At 42.4% G+C, this 19888-nt stretch overlaps 1 protein-coding gene across 8 annotated transcripts in view; it reads right to left on the bottom strand.

Annotated features, from left to right (window-relative positions):
* LPAR1 (lysophosphatidic acid receptor 1) overlaps positions 1-19888 on the bottom strand; it is a 141236-nt gene that overhangs the window by 46170 nt on the left and 75178 nt on the right. For all 8 annotated transcript variants that reach the window (XR_003095035.1, XM_006027701.2, XM_006027702.2 and 5 more), the window contains exon 3: positions 17131-17878. Coding sequence is in view for 7 of the 8 variants with exons in the window: in XM_006027701.2 (XP_006027763.1) it covers positions 17131-17878 (748 nt within the window). In the remaining variant the exon portion in view is untranslated. The remainder of the gene's footprint in view (positions 1-17130; positions 17879-19888) is intronic.

Here is a 19888-nt window from a genome sequence, read left to right as displayed (position 1 = left end):
GGACGTCATTCTCCCCCTGTACTCGGCCTTAGTGAGGCCGCAGCTGGAGTACTGTGTCCAGTTTTGGGCTCCACAATTCAAAAAGGATGTGGAGAAGCTTGAGAGTCCAGAGAAGAGCCACGTGCATGATCAGAGGTCAGGGAAGCAGACCCTACGATGACAGGCTGAGAGCCCTGGGGCTCTTTAGCCTGGAAAAGCACAGGCTCAGGGGTGATCTGATGGCCACCTATAAGTTTATCAGGGGTGACCACCAGTATCTGGGGGAACGTTTGTTCACCAGAGCCCCCCAAGGGATGACGACTAGGTCGAATGGTCACAAACTACTACAAGACCGTTTCAGGCTGGACATAAGGAAGAATTTCTTTACTGTCCGAGCCCCCAAGGTCTGGAACAGCCTGCCACCGGAGGTGGTTCAAGCGCCTACATTGAACACCTTCAAGAGCAAACTGGATGCTTATCTTGCTGGGATCCTATGACCCCAGCTGACTTCCTGCCCTTTGGGCAGGGGGCTGGACTCGATGATCTTCCGAGGTTTCTTCCAGCCTTAACGTCTATGAAATCTATGAAATATATCTACAAATCACCTGAATATTTCCTAACATTACTCTATTATGATACCTCTGGCCTGGTAAAATCCTCTGCAAACCTATCTGTGGGTGGGTTATCTGATGACTTAAGTTTTACTTGGAAGTTTGTAAAGCTGTATTCTCTAGAAAAATATTGGTCCAGCATAGAGAGCAATACCAACAGGACCCAGAATACCATCACCACTTGATACTTTCTTTGCAATTTTCTATGATTAGAGTAACTTGCAATTCTTCTGAAAGATGGCTGAATACCGTTCTGAGACTGCTCTCCTCTCTCCCCCCCTTTGTCCCCCCCATCATTTTGTGGTGAAAGAAAAACAAGCAGTTGCTGTTACGCTAGAAATAAAAAGGCATCAGAGAGGGACTACTTTGTAGTCTGATAGATAAAAGCAGTGGGAGTAATCCTAGTTCTGTGATCCCAGGAGAGATAAAATGCCAACAATTCAACTTGGCAGACATGGTTCTTTGGGTAGATGTGATATCTTTTATTAGACCAACTGAGTAGTTGGAAAAAAGTTCTTTGCAAACTTTAGGACACAAGTACCCTTCTTCAGGCATAGGGAGGCAGCACAGAAACAACAGCAGTCTCCCTATGCCTGAAGAAGGGTACTTGTGCCCGCAAGCTTGCAAAGAACTTTTTTTCCTACTCAGTTGGTCTAATAAAAGATATCACATCTATCCAAAGAACCTTGCCTACCAATGTCCTTAGACCAACACACGTACAACCAAAAACCCAGCAACAATTCAACTTCTGATTTAGCAGCTTACTTTCACCATCAGTTACTGTGTCATGCAAAACAGAGCTCTCAGTGTTTTATAATGCAGTAAGAGCCCAATGTTACAAACTTTTGCCTGTGTCAATAATCTCATAATGTGAAAAAGTCTTAAAAAAGAAGTTCAAGTGGGTCGGGGTCACTGTCACAAGGACTGACAGAGAACTTATGACTGAAGGGACAGTTTCTTTGGTCTTTCTAAGGTGCATCTAATATGCTGAATAGGTTGAAAAGAATGTATTCATGTAGCAAGACTTGTGCACCGGACAGTCATCCATAGTCACTGGTTTTTGTTTAAGTCTATGCAAATCTAGAATTCACTTTTCTAAACCAACCCCTATCACTCCCTCCCCCACACCAACAGGTGCTTAAGCAACATTTTTCAGAACATGAATGCACCTAATTCTCATATCATGAAAAGAGATAAAAAGAACCGCAGTCGTGTGTGTGCATGTCCAACAACACACTGCTAATTGTAAATCCAATACTGTAGGTACAATGGCCATAAGCCAACAGTCAACATTTACGTAAAATAGCAAGTAATTGTTAGTAAACTGAGAAGAAAACTGCAATATTCAGATATCACTGCATGTACTGCTGCTGAGAAAGTACAATGATGTCTATTAAAGTCAACCTAAGTCTATATGAAGAGAAAAATATTTTGGGGGCATCTACTTCATAAAATATTTACTGGAAAATCTTAGGTAAGTGATACACTTGGAATACCTACTAGAACTATCAAACATTTTCCCCTAAGAAGTTCTCTATTAAAATTAAAATCTTCTCTCCCTCCGTATTGATTCTTTATCTTATTCTAAATGAATTACTCCACGTAATTACTCATTCAACACAAAACATTTATAATCTGACAAGTTAACATCTGATGTTTTTATTCATCTGTTTTTCAATCAGAAACCCAGTTTTCAACAAGGTGCCTGCAGTGTTAGCTCAGTAGTCAAGTGGAATACACTGAGGTACATGAAAATCAAATTTGTCAAAGGTCAAAGGCATGAGCTAATGATTTGGCCTGGAGGAAAATTCAGAATCTTCCTAGCTCACAAATGCTTTGCTCAAAATAAATAAATAAATACATACATACATACATACATACATAAATGTTATTTTGGATGAAACCCTATTACAAAAATGATAAAGGTACTCTTCCCACAGTCTGAGCTCCATTCTTCTATTCTACTCCTGTACAAACATTTATGCATCATTTTAATATGCAACACTCTAAGGTCTGAGGTCTATAGCAAAACTTTTATTTGCATACTGAAAATTCACACGCAGATCTTCCTACACCCACTGAATTTCTAATTTTGCAATTACATACTTGGCATCCTCTTTACAAGAAACACAGTTCTTCCTGTTTCATACTAAGATCTTTGGGTGGGGGAGGAGAGAGGACCACACACACAGAAGTCTCAACCTCCAATATTTTGGAGGTGTCAAGCCTGACAAGTATATTCTTGGCTATGCTGCTGCTGAATGACAGCAATTTACTCAGAACTAATTCATTCCTTTGTGGCGGGCGCTTTCAGCGCTGGATGTATTCCTTAGCCAATTGTTCCATGTTTTTCCATGGCCTAGCAAAAGGGCTGCCTTTTCTAACCTGGGAATAAAGCTATGTCCAAATTATATTATCAGGACCGTCCAACTTCTGAGCAGCTGGGGGCCATATGTCATAATGGCTGCAGTCCTGGGGGATGCACAAAGTGCATGCCAGAGACCGAGACCCTCCCAGGCTCTCCCCAGTTACAAGGGCAGCCCAACGCCTTGCCTCTCCCAACTAGGGCTGCCAACTGACTGAAGCTATTCTGGGAGATTTTTTTTCCCCAACATGATGTAATATCATTAATTGTATGGTTCAACCCATCCACAATATCAATCTCCTGGATTGCTTTCAATAGTCACTGGGAGATTGATGCTGATTCCAGTAGACTCCTGGCTAATCCAGGAGGGTTGGCAACCCTACTTCCAACTGTGCATACCACTTGCCCCCTCCCCACTCCGCCAGCTATGCACACCATGCTGCAGCCTGACTCCCCTTCCTCCCCGGCTGTGGTCCTGACTCTCCTATTTGTACTCACAGCACCACCCCATCCCTCTCAGCCACATGCCAACCTGCACTGCAGGCAGCATAGCTCCTTCCTTTTTCTTACACAGCACTAGCAGCCCAACACCCTCCTCTGACACACATGCAACATAGGCACCTTGGCCCTCTTCCTCTGTACCACCCCTTCCTCCTGCACCCAGGAGGGGAGCAGGAAGTAGAAGCCAGAGGACAGGGAGTCCAAAATACCCAACAACCACTGCAAAATCAATGGCAGCAGGGGACAGTGATGGCTGAATGGGAGCACACAGACTAGAGCCTAACCCTTCCAGGGCCCAGTTGCATAGCACTGCTATTCTCATTTTCAATATCAATAGAAGTTAATATTCAACTCCCAGTGCACTTTTGGGAAAGAATCAGTCTCAAAATCTGTTTATTTTTGGTTAAGTGTTTGGAAAGCTACAGGGACAGCCCATATAAGGTACTATTCCAGGATTCTTTACCAAGAACTTGTTACCAAGAGGTTTCATTCTCCCTTCCACGTATTTCTCCCAACACAATGTAATAATCTGAACCAAATATAAGCAAAGTCTTTTACAAACAAGGCAGCATTTCCACCCCAACTATAAAGCTGAATATACCAAAGAGATTTTCCCCTTTTAAAAATAATATGCCACATGCCTGCTTTAGGGAATGATAGAAGTTTGTTAAACCATATTTTCAAAGCACTCTAAATAAAAATAAACCTCAGTTGTTATTAAGTCTGGGGAGGGGTAAATTTCTACAAAGTTTCATGACAGTGAAGCCATGAATCTAAGAGGGGTGCATAGAATGTGTCAAAGAAAAGCTGTTTAATGAAGTTACATCAGTTTGATTTGTGCAGGTAAGAGTTTTCAATGGTAAAAACAGAGGGAAAAAATAAAAAGAAATAAAAAACTCACAGAACAGCAAGCCAGATTTGGGGGTGTGAAAAAGGATTTGTGACAGTATTTTCTAAACTTGAAGTTGAAATTACAGTTCAAGAGCTGATTTGAAGAGCTATTGTGGAGTCCAGTCATAGGTGCTGACTCTGTGGGTGCTCTGGGGCTCAAGCACCCACCAAAAAAATTAGCAGATGCTCAGTACCCATGAGCCATGTTGGGTGAGCCAGACTGAAGTAATGCACTGCCTCTTCTGGGCATGTGCAGGGCTTGGCGTGGGAATGCAAAAAAAAAAAGCAGCACCCACCAGCAAAAACCGAAGTCAGCACCTATGTCCAAAGTCACCCACAGTGGTCGTAGCATCATTTTAGCAGATTAATCTTTATTATTTTCAAAAGGGAAATGACAAAGTCCATCTTTATTCAGGTATCATCCTTGCCAGCCAACCAGCATTTAAGTATTAAGAGACTTAGCTCTGAGGCTGTGTTGACTAATATAAAGAAGAGAGGGTAGATATGCACTTTTATAGACCTCATCAGATACCGATGTAAACTCTCTGCTCACAAAAGCTTATGCTATACACCTCTGATTTAGTCTATAAATATGCAGATCTACCCTGCCTTCTACTTGACTTCAGACTAACATGGCTACCTCTCTCAACTAAAGGCCTTGTTACATAGAAATTTTGAGTGGCTCCTGGAGCTCTTAACAACTGGACTATCCACACTATTCACACATTAACACTTGAAACTAGTTTTAATCACTTGTTAGGCAGATCAAAGTTATGCCACTCCAGGGCAGGATTATCTTTGATCTGTGTTACACAGATCATGTTACACAAAGGTGTAGCCACTCTAGGCTACATCTTAACATAAACACCCTGACTCCCCACCCTCAGTGGCCCAGATTGGGCCCATGGCTCCCCACTCCACTCTCCCTAGCACCTAAGATCCCTGCCTACTGACCTCCCCCGCACACCTTTGTGGCTGCCCATCTCAAGGGAGCAGGTAAGCAAGGGTTAATTTGTGTGCCTGGATGCTGCTGCTTTTGCTCTCTGGGCTGGGATCAGCCCAGAGAAGAGCAGCAGCCGGTGGCAGCATGGGCCAGGCATGCAGGTTAACCCTTCCTTGCCTGCTCCTCTGGGATAAAAAGCATGGGCAGCCACAAGTAAGCAGGGGAAGGAGGGAGGGGGAGCATTTTCTTACCTTTCAGTCCTCTAGGCCCTGGCTGGCCTGAATGTGTGACTGCTTCAAACTTGAACCAGCACCAACACCAATCAGCTTTTGTGCAGCTCACAGTGCAATGTGTAACAAGGCCTCAGTATGGAAACAGCAGTTATAGTCTCTTCAGCAAAAGGTTACAGATGCTATCTATTTTTCCCAATTAAGATTTGTTAGATGTATTAGTATTCCCAAGTCATAGTTGCTCTTAAAAGAGCTTGCAACAAATTACACCTCCTCTAATGTAAACTGAAAAACCAGACCTCACAAACATTTCTAAAATGCAGAAAACCTTAAAGTATAACATTTGATTTCATCTCTTTAATGACATGGTATGTTTGATAGTATCATGTAAAAGTTAAGCACTGGTACCACATCATTTGTTTACAACTGAAGTTTTCACAGTATTTGTTGCAAACTCATTTTTCCATGTATGAATAGATATCACTTAAGATATCTTCATGAACTATATTAAATCTGTTCAGTTTAGAATTTGGGTATTATTTGCAACTTCCCAGTTCTCTTGATGATAGGCCAGATTCATAGTCTGCACAGTTTAAAATATATTTATGTAAAAACATCAGGGAATTATATGCAGCACCTTCTGTTTTAGAATTGAAAGGCATTAACAGTCAGACTCACATTACCTATGCCAGTCCCCGAGTTTACAGCCTTGTATTTCCTTTAGGACTGAATCAATGTACAAGAAGAATTACTGTGATGCTAGGATTGTGCAAGGCTGGTAAATAAGCACAGAAACTTAAAGGATTCTATCCTGCCTTTGAGAGCAGTAGCATCCTGGTCTTTAAAGCACCTCATCTCTTTTTGGAGAACAGCTGTAGGAAACCAAGCTGCCTCCCCCTTCTCACCCAGTTTTACATATAGCCATTTTCTCTACTAATATTATGGAAGGAAAAAAAAAATCCTAACTATGCACCAATTCAGGTTATGCCTGCTAAATGTAATGATGCTGATGAGCCAGGAAAAGATACCAATTTTTACTGATCTCATGGAAAATGCTTTAAAGGCTTCATTGCTCTCATTGTCAACACAGCTCTACAGGGACAGGATGAATAGGTGAAGACATCTATTTTCAGTCACAAACTGCCAAGTTAAATCCCTGCTTTACTAAAAGATCCTGTTATTGATGCATTCATTGCACTACTACAAGTTGGTGTTTGCTTTGGACAGCCAAAATAACTTTTTATTGGCAAGGAAGGTCTGCCAGAGTTTAACCAAAGCCACAACCAACCTCTGTCTAGACAATATCACCTTCACCTCAGCTCCTAAGTCCACTTACCTGAAAGCTGATTAATTCAGTTAAGTATGTCACTAACTTGATAGTCCTTGAAAAAGTAAACATTCACCCATAGTGCAAGAAAGACATCTTTATTTTCCAGTGCCAACAGAGCAGACCCCTGGTCTGGAGGAGGCCTGTGGTATTGATCTGGCCAGGGGACTAAGGGAGTTTGAGACCCCTGCTTTAAAAATATATCTAATACAAGAGGGAGAGGAACAGAAAAAGTTGTGATATAGACTGCTTGTCAATTGCAGTGGGGTTGTGGTTTGGTGGGTTTTCATCCCAGCATGTGATGCTGAACATCAGATAGTCACCTGGAAAGGGTACAACTTGTGGATAATACATGGTATTTCCTTTAGCCATCTGACTGTTGCATATGTTGAAACATAGGTGACCCCCTGCTCCTTTTCTTTAACCAAGAAAAGTGAAGAGAAAAAGAACCAGCCGAAAAGATTAATTAGGCTCTGAAGAAGTCTATGCATTATTTTAGTTATTGTCTGCTGTATATCAGTATAATTTGCTACCCTAGTCATATAAGAAAAGCCTCAGTAAGATAAAAAAGAAAAAAAAATCTCTTATGCAATTAATAACTATAGCAGGGAAAAAAGCTGCCATTAAATAGTTCCACCATTCCAGATGTTTCCAATGGACTTCCAGATGTTTTCATTGTATTTATTCCTCATTGAAATGAGACTGGCTTTGCATGGAATGCAACTCTTCTACAGCAAAATGGAACAACTAAAATTCCTTTTAAACCCATGCTTATTTCTATTTCAAAGTCTAGCGGATTAAATAAAACCAGTCAAACTCATCCAGCACTACTCTTATACTGCTAAAAAGACCACTGTGCAACTCCTCCAATTCCTAGGGAAATCCAGGAATAAACAATCAGGAGCTCATTGTTTGCTCTGCCTCAATCACAGAAAGCAGCCACTTTGTTAATTTATTTATATTATGTTTAGGTTTTATATGTGTAAACCTTAATTTTGGTTAAATAATGTTGACAAAGCCTTGGCTGGGGGGCACAGAGGGGACTACCAGGGAAAGAATTAGTGTATGTTTAGCTTAACCACGCACAATGTTAACATGCTTTTACCATTTGAGAATTGTTGCTCTTATTTCAATTTGAAATATATGGGCCCCGTTCCGTAATTTCTGGTTGCCAGGTGTTATATTCACTACTGTGAACAGCTCCACTGTTCATAGTTCTTTAAAAGCAAATTGGCAATACCAGCTCACCATTCAAATATTCTCCAGTGAGACTGCACACATTAGTCAGCTCAATGTCCACAGTAGGTATCATCAGTCAGTTTCTGCCATAAACTTTTAATGTTCTTCAATGCCCATTGATGCAAGGTGTTCTTACTCTATAGGTAGGAATCTAAGAGATTAATGTCCCCTGTTTTGTGGCTGGTTAAAACAACCATATATGCAGCCCTGTCAATCCTGCATTTAGCAAAGTAAAGTGAATTCTAATAAGAGCTGTATATTACAATTCCTCACCCCCCAAACTGGCTTGATTCATCCTAAAGATAGTATTAAAAAAAATACAGTTAAATAAAAACCAGGGGGAGCAGGAGGGAGGAATGTCACTTTAGAGCTTCCTCTATGTTTCTGCAAATTCCCCGTTCTACTCTGTTTAACATAATACGCTGGAATTATGAAATGTTTTCAGTACAAGATGAGTTGCAGCCTAACTAAGGCCCAATTTTATGGCCATGTGTGCTATACAAATCAATTCTACATAAGCCCCAGAGCAAAAAGGCATGTAATGGAGAAAGAGCTTTATGTTCTTGTTACATTACGGATTTCAAAAGAAGCCTTGTTAAAAGAAAGGGTCCAACTATGAAATCACTTCCTTCTGTTTAAAATATTTTACTCAAGGAAAAAAACAAAAGGGCATGAAAAGCAGGGGGGAAAAAAATCTGTTTTCTGCCTTGACTTGGTCCCAGGATTCAACATCCCGGCAGCTCTGTGGGATGACATGGTGTGCCAGCTCCCGACCGCTCCAGCCAGAGCTTCAAGCCATCTTAGTCATTAGCCGAACAATGAGTCCTCTTATGAAACTTGATTGGATTCCACCTCACACATGCTGACAGCAGAGGCATCAGAAGAGGTTTGTTTTTTTTTGCTGGGGGCGGGGGCAAGCTCTTTTTTTCTTGGAGCAAATCAATTTGATGTGAGGATGGCAGAGAGTATTAGTACCAGTGGGTTGGATAAAGAAGATCGTGTGTTTATCCCCTCTGCCCCTTAGAAGTGCAGTGCGGATGTACAAAAAATACGTATTTTTAAATGTTCACTGGTGGGGTTTTTTCCCCTCTGACTATAACTAACATGGGCTAACTTTGGAAAGACCAGTCTATGTAAGCATAGAAGTCAAGTGAAAGCATTCCTTGTTGTCTGAATTATGAAGTGGTTATTTATGGATTTACAGAACTTTATTAAAGGCCCTTTAAAAATGCATCAACATAAGATCTCTTTGCTTCCTGCCTGACTTCAGACCAACAAGGCTAACTACCTATTTATTTGCAAGTTTCCTAGTTTACATTTGAGGATTCCTTCAGAATTTCCTACCCATTTTTTTTTTCATTCTGACCCTCACATTGCCTACTCTTTCCTCACTCCAGAGCACATCTAGCTCTCCAGCTCAGAGGACTGGCTCTTCATTCTTAAGTCAGTGGAGGGAACTATTGCAGGGGCAAGGCACTTTTGAGAATACAGTGAAACACATCCTTTTCCCTCCCCTTTCAGTGAGAGGCTGAACTTTGCCTCAGATTTTGCTTCAGCCCCTGGTACTGACAGCTAGACCACCAAGAAAGCCTGAGTTCTCTTTCTCTGTATTATTGCGTGTGAAGTAAACCAACGCCGAGTGTGACAGCTTATTTAGAAAGTCAGGTAGCGTGAGATAAACATTCAGTCAGCTTTTCTACACAGGTCTGAAAAATATATCTTATCCTGTCTTTTTTCTAAGGCTGGGAAATCCAAACCAGAGCGCTTCCCTACAGTATCCTTGTGGGTTGGCTATATAGAAAAACATCTAAAAGCAACTTAAGCTGTAATCAAACTTTTCTTTCATGAACATTTTAAACCAGACTTGCAAGTAGGCTTGCCTGTAGGAGGGAGAGATGATGATGTTACCCATCCATTCAACAGGATCAATCACATAGTCAACCCCATACTGGGGCTCAAAAGAATAAAGTTGTAAGAAGCTCCACTTTGTATTTTCACTGGAAAGCCCAGCTAAAAACTTTTATCTCTATTAGCCACACAGTCTTTACAGTGAAGGAACCCAACTCAATTGCTTAGGGATCATCATTACTACAGGACAACAAAATAATACTGAGGAAAAACTTGTCAGAGAACTAGAGGCAAATCTGAAGGCTACTATTAAAAAATGCGTCTGGAAGATCACATTTTCCAACCCAAGTGGAAATGAAATCCACATCTGACACCTAGAACAATGCACAGATTTTCAGAGGCAATGTCCATGAAGTCTGCAAGGCACTGAGAGCTAATGGAACACCATGTAATGTATTTAAGTCCATGAACTAGCAAATCATTTAAGTCCCAGTGGGATTTAACCATGTGCTTAAACAGTTTGCTGAACTGGAACCTTCTTGGCTAGCTTTTAGACACCCAAATTTGAATGATTTCTTCAAATACTTATTTTTACTTTTCAGTCATTTGAATAATAACAAATTTACAGTAGTTAGAACCATTAAACCAACATTTGCCAAAGACCACCACACACTGGGACAAGAGATTAGCAAGCTATTTCCACTGTATAATTGGCACTAGCTATATATAAGCATCAGGCAAAGCCTGGTAAATGTTGATTTTTAGTGGCTCTGGGAGATGAGAATTGCTGGAAGAGACTGACCATGTACTGAAATAGGTGATCTGTTTTCCATAGTGACAAACATCAACTTATCCAAAATGAATTGCAACAGACCCAAGGTGTACCCAAACAGATCCCAGAGAATGGATCCTCTCTATTTAGAGCTGTGCGAAGCTTTGGGTGCTGATTCGATTCAGAGGAGATTCGGCCTGATTCGATGGCCAAATCTCCAAATCCAAATCGAATCAGGGGACCAATAAAAAGGTCAAAATTGATTCAAAGCTCTCCAAAACTTCGGAAAAGATTCAAAGAGCTTCGATGATTCAGACAGCCCCTGCCGGCTGCAACAGGGAGCTGGAACCAGACTCGGAGCCAGTAAGTAGGGGGAGCCAGTAAGTAGGGGGCGGGGAAAGTCTGACCCCTGCCAGACCCCATCTCCTGCCTGCTTCCGCAGCCTCCCCCCACACTCCCTGCCTGCTCCCCCAGCCCCTGCCATGGCTTTCCTGCCCATCCCAGCTCTGGCCCTTTAAGAAAACAAACCCAAGGAAAACCACGGGCCTCACCACTCCTGCAGTGGCCTCGGGGCTTCAGGGGGCTCATGCACAGCCTCCCATGTGGCACAGGCAGCGGGGATTATGCCCCTGCCCTGCAGCACCCAGTGACTTGGGGTTTTTTTTTCAAAGTGCCAGGAGCTGGGGAAGGTAGGGCAGCCACTGCTAGGCTAGGAAAGCGGGAAGGGGATGGGCCGGGCCTGGCCTGGGTGATTCGGAGATTTGGCTGAATCAATTTGGGACAGGGAATCTGACTTGAATCTCCAAGTCAGATTCGGCTGAATCAATTTGGGACAGTGATTCGAATCATCACATAGAATCACTGTCCCCTGAATCAGCTGAATCTGAATCGAACATTAGCCACTTCACACAGGCCTGCTCTCTATCCCCAGTTGTCAGGCAGCTTAATACCCTGAACCATGAAGATTCACAGCACTTGTAAATAATCCTAGGATGTGCCACCAGGGCTGCTCTTCTCTTTCATGTAGACAGCTAGTCCCTTACTTCATTACCCTACTATTTGACTCCCTATTCTGCCACAGTGAGTTCCCAAGGTGATATGTTGCTCAGAGGAGTTGCTTCTTTTTGGCTTTGTGGTCACCAAACAATAGAACAGATATTATACAAAGAAAAGTGCCAACACACCAAGAACCACATTCCTTAATGGTTCTCTAAAGATCTCCCAGGAAGCATTTTCTACACTGATACTGAGTGCCTACAGAGAACATTGTGGACATTGCCCAATGGATATCAACACTGCCAGTAATGTCAAGTGCTTTGAGCTGGTTCAAATTTTGCAGGAAACCATAAACATATGCTGGCTGCAGCCCTAATACTATATTTACTCAAATACAAAATGAGGTTCCCCACACTCCAGATGGTATGGGGAACCCCCTCCTGTATCTTATAACTGCATACAAGGAAATCCTACTCAATACATTCTCTCTCATTAAACTGCTGTCAAAAGCAGCATGCGCTCAGCAATGGAAACCAGCTATGAAGTTGGTTAAATGCAGCCAACACTGAGCATGACTATAAAATACATGGTTCACATTGGGCAAATATGTTGTTGGGAACCTTTTTTTTTTTTTCTTTTAACAAAAAATTATGACACGCACACACTTACCACCCAACACTTAAAAAGCTTCACATATTAAGCATCCAAAGTTTCATATTGCAAAAACAATTACATATCCAAAAACATTCAAGTACATATATTAAACCCGCAAACAAAATACATCAACTTTCCACAAAAGAACTCCTTACAGAACTCTTTTTTCTTCGGAAAGAAACCCCTGAAAATGTATTACCTCTGTAACCATCTGAAACTCTCTACCCCTCCCATCAGTCCTCTCTGTTGGTTTAGGGAAACAAGCATGTTCCATCTCTTTTCCTCCACTACTTCTCCTCCTCTTCCTCTCTGATCTCTTCCTTGTCCCAGTCCATGTATGGTCCTCTGGTTATCAGCCACCATTGCCAGTATTTTGGGTTTTGGGTTTCCCCCCTCCACTCCTGTCATCCCAACACTCCATTAATCTCTTTCTTCTGTCCTTAAGGCATTGATCAGGCTCTTTGCTGATCACTTGATCTTAGCCAAAAGGCCAAGAAAATGATAGAAACCTTTTTTTTTTTTTGGCCCTTCAGAAATGGGTGGCTATTCTCTCTTCAGGGAACTGGCCCTGGGCCTGGAGGTACTACAGTACCAGGCCAGCACCAGGAGGGCCAGAGCTAGTCCTGACCTCCCCCTTCATGGCAAAATGTCCATATTTGATATACCAGTGGGAACCTATCACAAAGACACGTAGGCTGTACTAACCTAGATAAGACATATGCTAGTGCCCAGTAAGTGCAATCCCTCTCATTGCTGACTCTTGCTCCAGCTATGGTGAGCCATGACATTGCAAACAGTCCACCCAGAATCCCTCTGTCACACTCCCTCTCAACCTGCTGCATATGCTTAGTGTTGCCCCGCTCTCCAAGAAGTGATGCCAGACCAGGCTGCCCTGCACCTCATCTACACATAATTTTTTTAAGCGTCCCAGGACTCATGCCAAGAACATCCAGTTCCAGTCATGAGTGGACACTAATTAGTGGAGGGATATCTGGAGTATACACACATACTGAGCAATGGTGAGCTGTGGGATCAGACTAATCATATGTGCCAGGTGGGACCAGACTAATCATATGTGCCAGGCTGAGAGGGGAAGCAACAGAGGGATTCTGGGTGAACTGCATGCAATGTCATCGCTCACTATGGCTTGAAATACTGTTGACTTGTGCGGCCCAGTCCAGTGAACTATGTGGTGAATCATGAGACTTTTGGCTTAGGAATAATACCATGCATAAATTAATACTAGATATTGTTGTCATCGGTGATCCCTCATGGATGAGCATGATCACTCCCATGGGTCAAATAAAGGGTTGTAAATGAGTCTACTGGTGGCTAAGAAGGCTGATCCTAAACCTGCAGACTTTCTGGCAAACACCACAGGTGGTGGTTAAAGGGAGGATTGAACTGTGGATTTCGCAGTCTTGTTTCCTTTCCTTCTGTTTGTCATTTTTCTGCCTCCAGGGTGAGATCATTTTCCTTCAAGTAAGATGTACCTACTCTCACAAGGTCTCATCATATAGCCCTGTCCTGACCTAGTTTTTTCCTCCAATTTGCGATGCCAATGCCACACTTCTTAGTGTTAGCCTTGAACGTGTCCTTAAAGCATTTCCTCTGGCTCCCACATGTCCTATGTCTTTGGCTGGGTAGGGAGTATATCAATTGTTTTGGTAAACATGCATTAAGCATACACACAGTGCCCTGCCCACCACAGCTGATATTGAATAATCAATGTTTCTATGCTGGTGGTGTTAGCATGGTGAAGGCCAGAGGCGAACCAAGTGGGGTGCAGTGCCCAGGGCAAATCAGCCCATGTGGGCCCCTGCCCCTGCTCCAATCCTGGACCTGAAGAAGCTGCCACCACCATTGGTGGCAGTGATGGCAAAGGAGGGGATGGGGGGGAGGGAGTGAGCAGCTCAACACAGAGCCACCACTCTGCCCAGCTCCGCACTGCCATTGCTCCGCCCAGCTCTACAGGGCCCCTCGAAGAGCAGGGTCTGGGGCCGTTGCCCCAATTCACCCCCCGCTAGGAACAGCCCTGGTGAAGGCATTCCAGGATTTCAGGTACTTCCTGTAGGTCATAGCTGTAGAGAAGCATTGGGATTATCACAGCCTTATATAATAGCATCTTTGTTCCAGTCCTGAAGTTGTGATCACTGAACACACGATGATACAATCTTCCAAATGCAGAGCTGGCACATCAGATCCTTTATTGGACCACCTCGTTGATGTTGGCCTTCTCTAAGGCATACAAAGTGTTCAACATTTTCCAGCTTCTGTCTGTCAATGAGGATCTTTGCCAGGGGAGTTAACTGGCTCAGAGCAGGATGGTGAAGCACCTTTGTTTTTCTGATGTTAAGAGTCAATCCCAAGCACTGGTATGCTTGAGAGAAGCAGTTGAGGGCCATTTGTAGGTCCTCCTCCAGATGTGCAATGACAGCACAATCATCGATATACTGACATTGCACAATTGAAGCTGAAGTAACTTTCATTTTGGCATGGAGGCAGGAGAGATTGAAAAGGTTTCTGTCTATTCTGTACTTGATGCTGATGCAATGTGGCAATCAATCATGGATGAGCATCTTGATGACCTCAAGAAAGATGGAAAACAAAAATCGGTGCAATCATGTAGCCCTACTTGATACCAGTTCGAATGGCAAAGTGCTCCATAGTGGAGCCACTGCATAGGATGAAGGCTGTCATCTGGTCATGAAGGAGTCTTAGCAGGTTGATAAATTTCCCTGGACAGCCAAACTTCAATAAGGTCTTCCATAGAGTCTCATGATTAACAGAACTGAAGGCTTTGGTCAATTCGATAAAGGCCGTACAGTTCCAGGACTAATAACATGCATAGTTTATACTAGATTTAAGTACATGCCAAAGTGCTGCTCAAAAGTGTGTTTATGAAACACCTGTGCTAAAACTGCAGTTGTAACATGCATCAATTCTGGATGAACCAAGTCTATGGGTACTATATGCAAATTGATACAGCCATGTTTAATGTCAAGGTTATTGTTTTTGAATTTGCTCTTTACTTCCATGTGCTCAGGGAGAACAGGGTTTGACAGTAAGGGGAGGGGCAAGGTGCTGCCAAGGGAAAAATGTTGGGGGGAAACCAGAGAGCAGAGGGCTACCTGATCCTTCAGATTTATTTTCCCTGCTGTAGCAGTAGGAAGCAGACAAATTCAAATCAAATCTACAATAATTAGATGCTATGCCTGGAAAAGTAAAACACATTTATAAATTTTCTATATATAGAGCCTAATTATTGAGGGGTTGTCTTATAACCAGGGTCATCTTCCATTTGCGTAAATATGGTAATTATTCTTCAAAACACCCTAACAAGGAGTTTCAAGATAACAATAGTGACATTAAATTATCATGTCTAATGCTATGTACTATCAAGTTTTTCCTAATGTTTTCAGCAACAGCCTAGGAGAAAAGGTCTCTTGGTTTATATTCTCAGTGTATTTTTGCTATTATGGTCATGACGTATCCACTACTCAGATATAACTTTGTATAACTTCCACTAGTTGAGCTGAAATGTGTAAGATTTCCACTAACTTTTAGTTAGATAACCTTGGTTCCAATGCATAACTGGCATTAAGATATATTGTGGTTCTTTAAAAATCATTTTTAGCATTGTTTTGAAATGATCACTATCTTTCTGGTTTAAAAGATGTAACCATTTAAACAACCAAGAGAAACTACTGAACTACCATGCAGTATGAAAGAGCATTAGTTCATCTGAAAGGGAAAATATGGATTAACTTCCTAAAAGGCAGGATTCTTGTGGCCCTAACTTCATCAGCCTTTTGAACTGGGAATCAAGAAAGTAGAATTCTTCTTAAACCTACCTCAGCCCACATAGCAGATAATCCCTTAACTCAGGAAGGGTTTACCCGTTTTATCATTCCATGCTAAAAATTCAGAAAGATTTTTTTCCTAAAGAAAGAAGCAAAAACATCATAATGATACAAGTTACCAGATAAATACAGCTGCTGGGATTATACAAATTTCTACCTTGTCTTTGTTATGGCACATTAGCTAATATTTTGTCTGAAGAGCAGATCTCCATGTTGGCACATGCATACTTGCATGTTTGCATTCATGCACCTAAGCCACAACCTCACATTTTCTCATTAAATGATTCATCAGCACTTGGTTAGAGGTGATAATACCTACTAATTCATGTCAATAAGCTGAGTGTGAAACAGGAAACCCCAGTAATTAGTCAAGTATTTGATACCTGATCTCTCTCAACATGCCTATAAGAAGGTGAATTCTCCCCATCAACAAGAATGGAAAAGACAGTGAACACTTACCTTATTCAGTACTATCAAATGGAAAGGGCTTGTAAGAATGCCGTGTAGGGGACTAAGTGCTTTTAAAGTGAGTCTGTACTAGGAGGGTCATAACAGAATATGAAATCAAAAAATGAAACTGTTTCATAACATGGGGCCTTTTCTGCATTGCGGAAATTACCATCATATCTCAAGGCCCTGGTTTTCCAACACCCTCTAAAAATCCCCCCTTAAAAATACTGACTGGAATAGATATTACAATATTGAATGACTAAGACATGACTTCCTGAAACAATAATTCCATGAGTATTATGAATATGTAGGGGTCTTCCTCCCACACTTACTAGATACACACACTCTTACACTACATTGATGAAAAAGTCCAACATTTATATTTCATTACCTAAAAGTGTTATAAAAGTTACCCCCCTAGAAACAAAAGAGGAATAATTTTTGCTAAAGCAAACACTCACCAAGCACAATGACCACAGTCTTCAGGAGACTCATCATGGTGTCCCGATTTCTGCGAGGCCCAGAACTGTGTCTGGACATCCTCATAGTCCTTTGGCGGACGTACCCAAAGATATGAGCATAGAGGACCACCATCACCACAAAAGTGACCAAGTTGAAAATAGCCCAGAAGACCAAATAAGAGTCACTGTAGAGTGGTGCCATGTTAGAGCAGTGAGTGATATCACAGATACAGTTCCAGCCTACGCTTGGTATGGCACCCATTACAATGGCCATAGTCCAGATGACAACAATTACTACCACCACTCGTCGGTTGCTCATCCGAGTGTGCAGCTGCATGCGGAAGACGGTGATATGCCTCTCAATAGCAATGGCCAACAAATTGGCTACAGAGGCTGTCAGGCTAGTGTCTATGAGACCTTGACGAAGTAGCCAGGTGCTTACAGTCAATCTTCTAGTGTTGGGTCCTGTGTTAAACATTAGGTAAAAGTAGGCCAGTCCTGCAAAGAAGTCCGCAGCAGCTAAGTTTGCCATTAAGTAATAAATAGGAAAGTGGAAGCGACGGTTGACATAAATAGCCACCATAACTAAGAGATTGGCCAACATTATGAAGATACAGACGGTAATCCCCAGTCCCATCACAAGCTTGCTAACAGGGTTCCATTCAGTGGCTAGGTATTTTCCACTTTGATTATAAAAGAAGGCAATGGTTTCATTGTAGTAGCACTGTGGTTCACTCATGGCTGTGGACTGAAAAGGAAAAAAAGAAAAATATAAATCAGAATGAAAGCATTTAAACAGACCATAAGATTACTTCTGTAGATAACGTGCGAATGAAAACAAAGCAAAATGAAAACAAAGGAAAATATTCTTCCAATTTATTTAACAACATTTCACAACAAGATCACATTATTTTTCCTTACAATGCTTAGAAGTGGCTTTCAGATTAGAAGCAGCTAAAAGTGCTTATTACTGTCTTTGGAGGTAGAATGTTTTCCAAGGTAGTTGCAAATTACACAGAAATTGTACAAGCCTACTAACCCATTTATAAGCCTGCTGAAAAATAAACCATGTTTAATACAAACAACACTTCATATAATACATAAGAGATTTTAAGTGCCCTATCTGTGTTCCTGATGCACACAATTAGACAGCCTCATGTTAACTTTTTCTCCTTCAGTGAGCCACTCAGGGAATTCTACCACTGTCAGTGTGGTAAACATTCAGCACAGGCATTACTTCACCATTGTTCCTTCCTAAAAATAATTAATTGGTTCACTGTGATAAATGGTCTTGGATTGTAGATTCCTGAACAAAGACACTTATTCCAAATTCTATATAGTAATACATGCTTCAGAAATAAATATATATATATAACAATATACAGGAGTGTTATTTCTACTAGCTTTCTTTATCTTGATTTTAGTCCATTCAGGTTACTGAGCCTACTCTTGGTCAGAACTGTGCCTAAAAAAAAAAAAAAAAAGTAAAACCCTTCTCTACTGTTGAAATAAACTATTTAATTTGGGATGAGAAGAAGAATATAGGGAATAAAAATGAATGTGGTGCTGTACCAACCATAGTACTGCATATCTTTATGAACTCAGCAAACCAATCTCATACTCTACCACTGCCTAATACAGCACAGGCCTGAAAGGAACCTCCTGGGTCATCATGTCCAGTCCCCCAGAAGCACAAGCATCTGTACAACCAACAATTGACCAAAATACCTTTATGTACACCACAGCTCCAAAGCACCAGAAACAAAAAAACCCTACAACCTGACACAGGTAAAGAGCAAGAGATATAAACACACACAAAGACACCATCAGTACCTTGGGACCTTACAAATTTTGCCTTACAAGCCTCAGGCATTCCTTTCCTTTGTTAACTTGCTAGCTCTCTTAACATGACATCATTAGTTACTCAAGATACATTTCCCAAAGGCACCACTTCATGGGACGTATACTTTATTTGTTTATATAGTAATGTCCCCACACTAGCTAGTGAGGCTTAGCAAGAGAGAAGACAAAAAAGCACTTGTACATGCATTCAGTGGATACATCCAGATGAATGCGCACGCCCCTCTTGCAGCATCTCAAAGCCCTTTGAGACGCTGCAAGAGACATGTGTGGGAACAAAAAAATGTTCCCCCTGCTGCAAATTTGCAATGCGTGGGCAAAATTAGACCCCTGGATATCCAGGGGTCAAAAAAATACCTCAGGCAAAAAAGGCAGGGCAGGACCATGGACTGTGCCCTGGGGCAACCAGAGGCCTGGGTCCTCCACAGAGACGGTCAGGCAGCTGGGTCTTCTCGGGCTCAGCGGTGCTGGGCCCCGGGTGACAGCCACAGCAGCCCCAGCTGCCTAACTGTGTGGAGCCACACAGCGCTCTGCCGACCCGGGCCACACCCGCGCGATGGGGCAGTAGCAGTGCAGGTGCCAGGCAGCCGGGGCCAGTCCCCACTGCCTCCCGCTATGCAGGGGGCCTTTGCCAGGAGGACCCAGTGACCCCAATGGCCGCTGCTACTGCTGGTGAGTGCGGGGCTTTTTTTTTTTTTTTTTTTTTTTTAAAGTGCTGGGAGGCTGGGGCAGGGTGGGGCAGCCATCGAGGGTCTGGGGGTGCAAGCAGGGGATAGGGCCAGCTGGGGCAGCCATTGGGGGGCTGCAGGAGCCAGCGGGGGATGTGGTTGGCAGGGCAGCAATCCGGGGGGCTGGGGGAGCAAGCAGGGATTGGGCACATGGGCCCTGCAGGGGGGGT

This window comes from Alligator sinensis, unplaced genomic scaffold (genome assembly GCF_000455745.1).
Source record: "Alligator sinensis unplaced genomic scaffold, ASM45574v1 scaffold371_1, whole genome shotgun sequence".
NCBI lineage: Eukaryota > Metazoa > Chordata > Crocodylia > Alligatoridae > Alligator > Alligator sinensis.
Note: the sequence above shows the minus strand (reverse complement) of the source record. Positions and strands in the feature narration are given on the sequence as shown.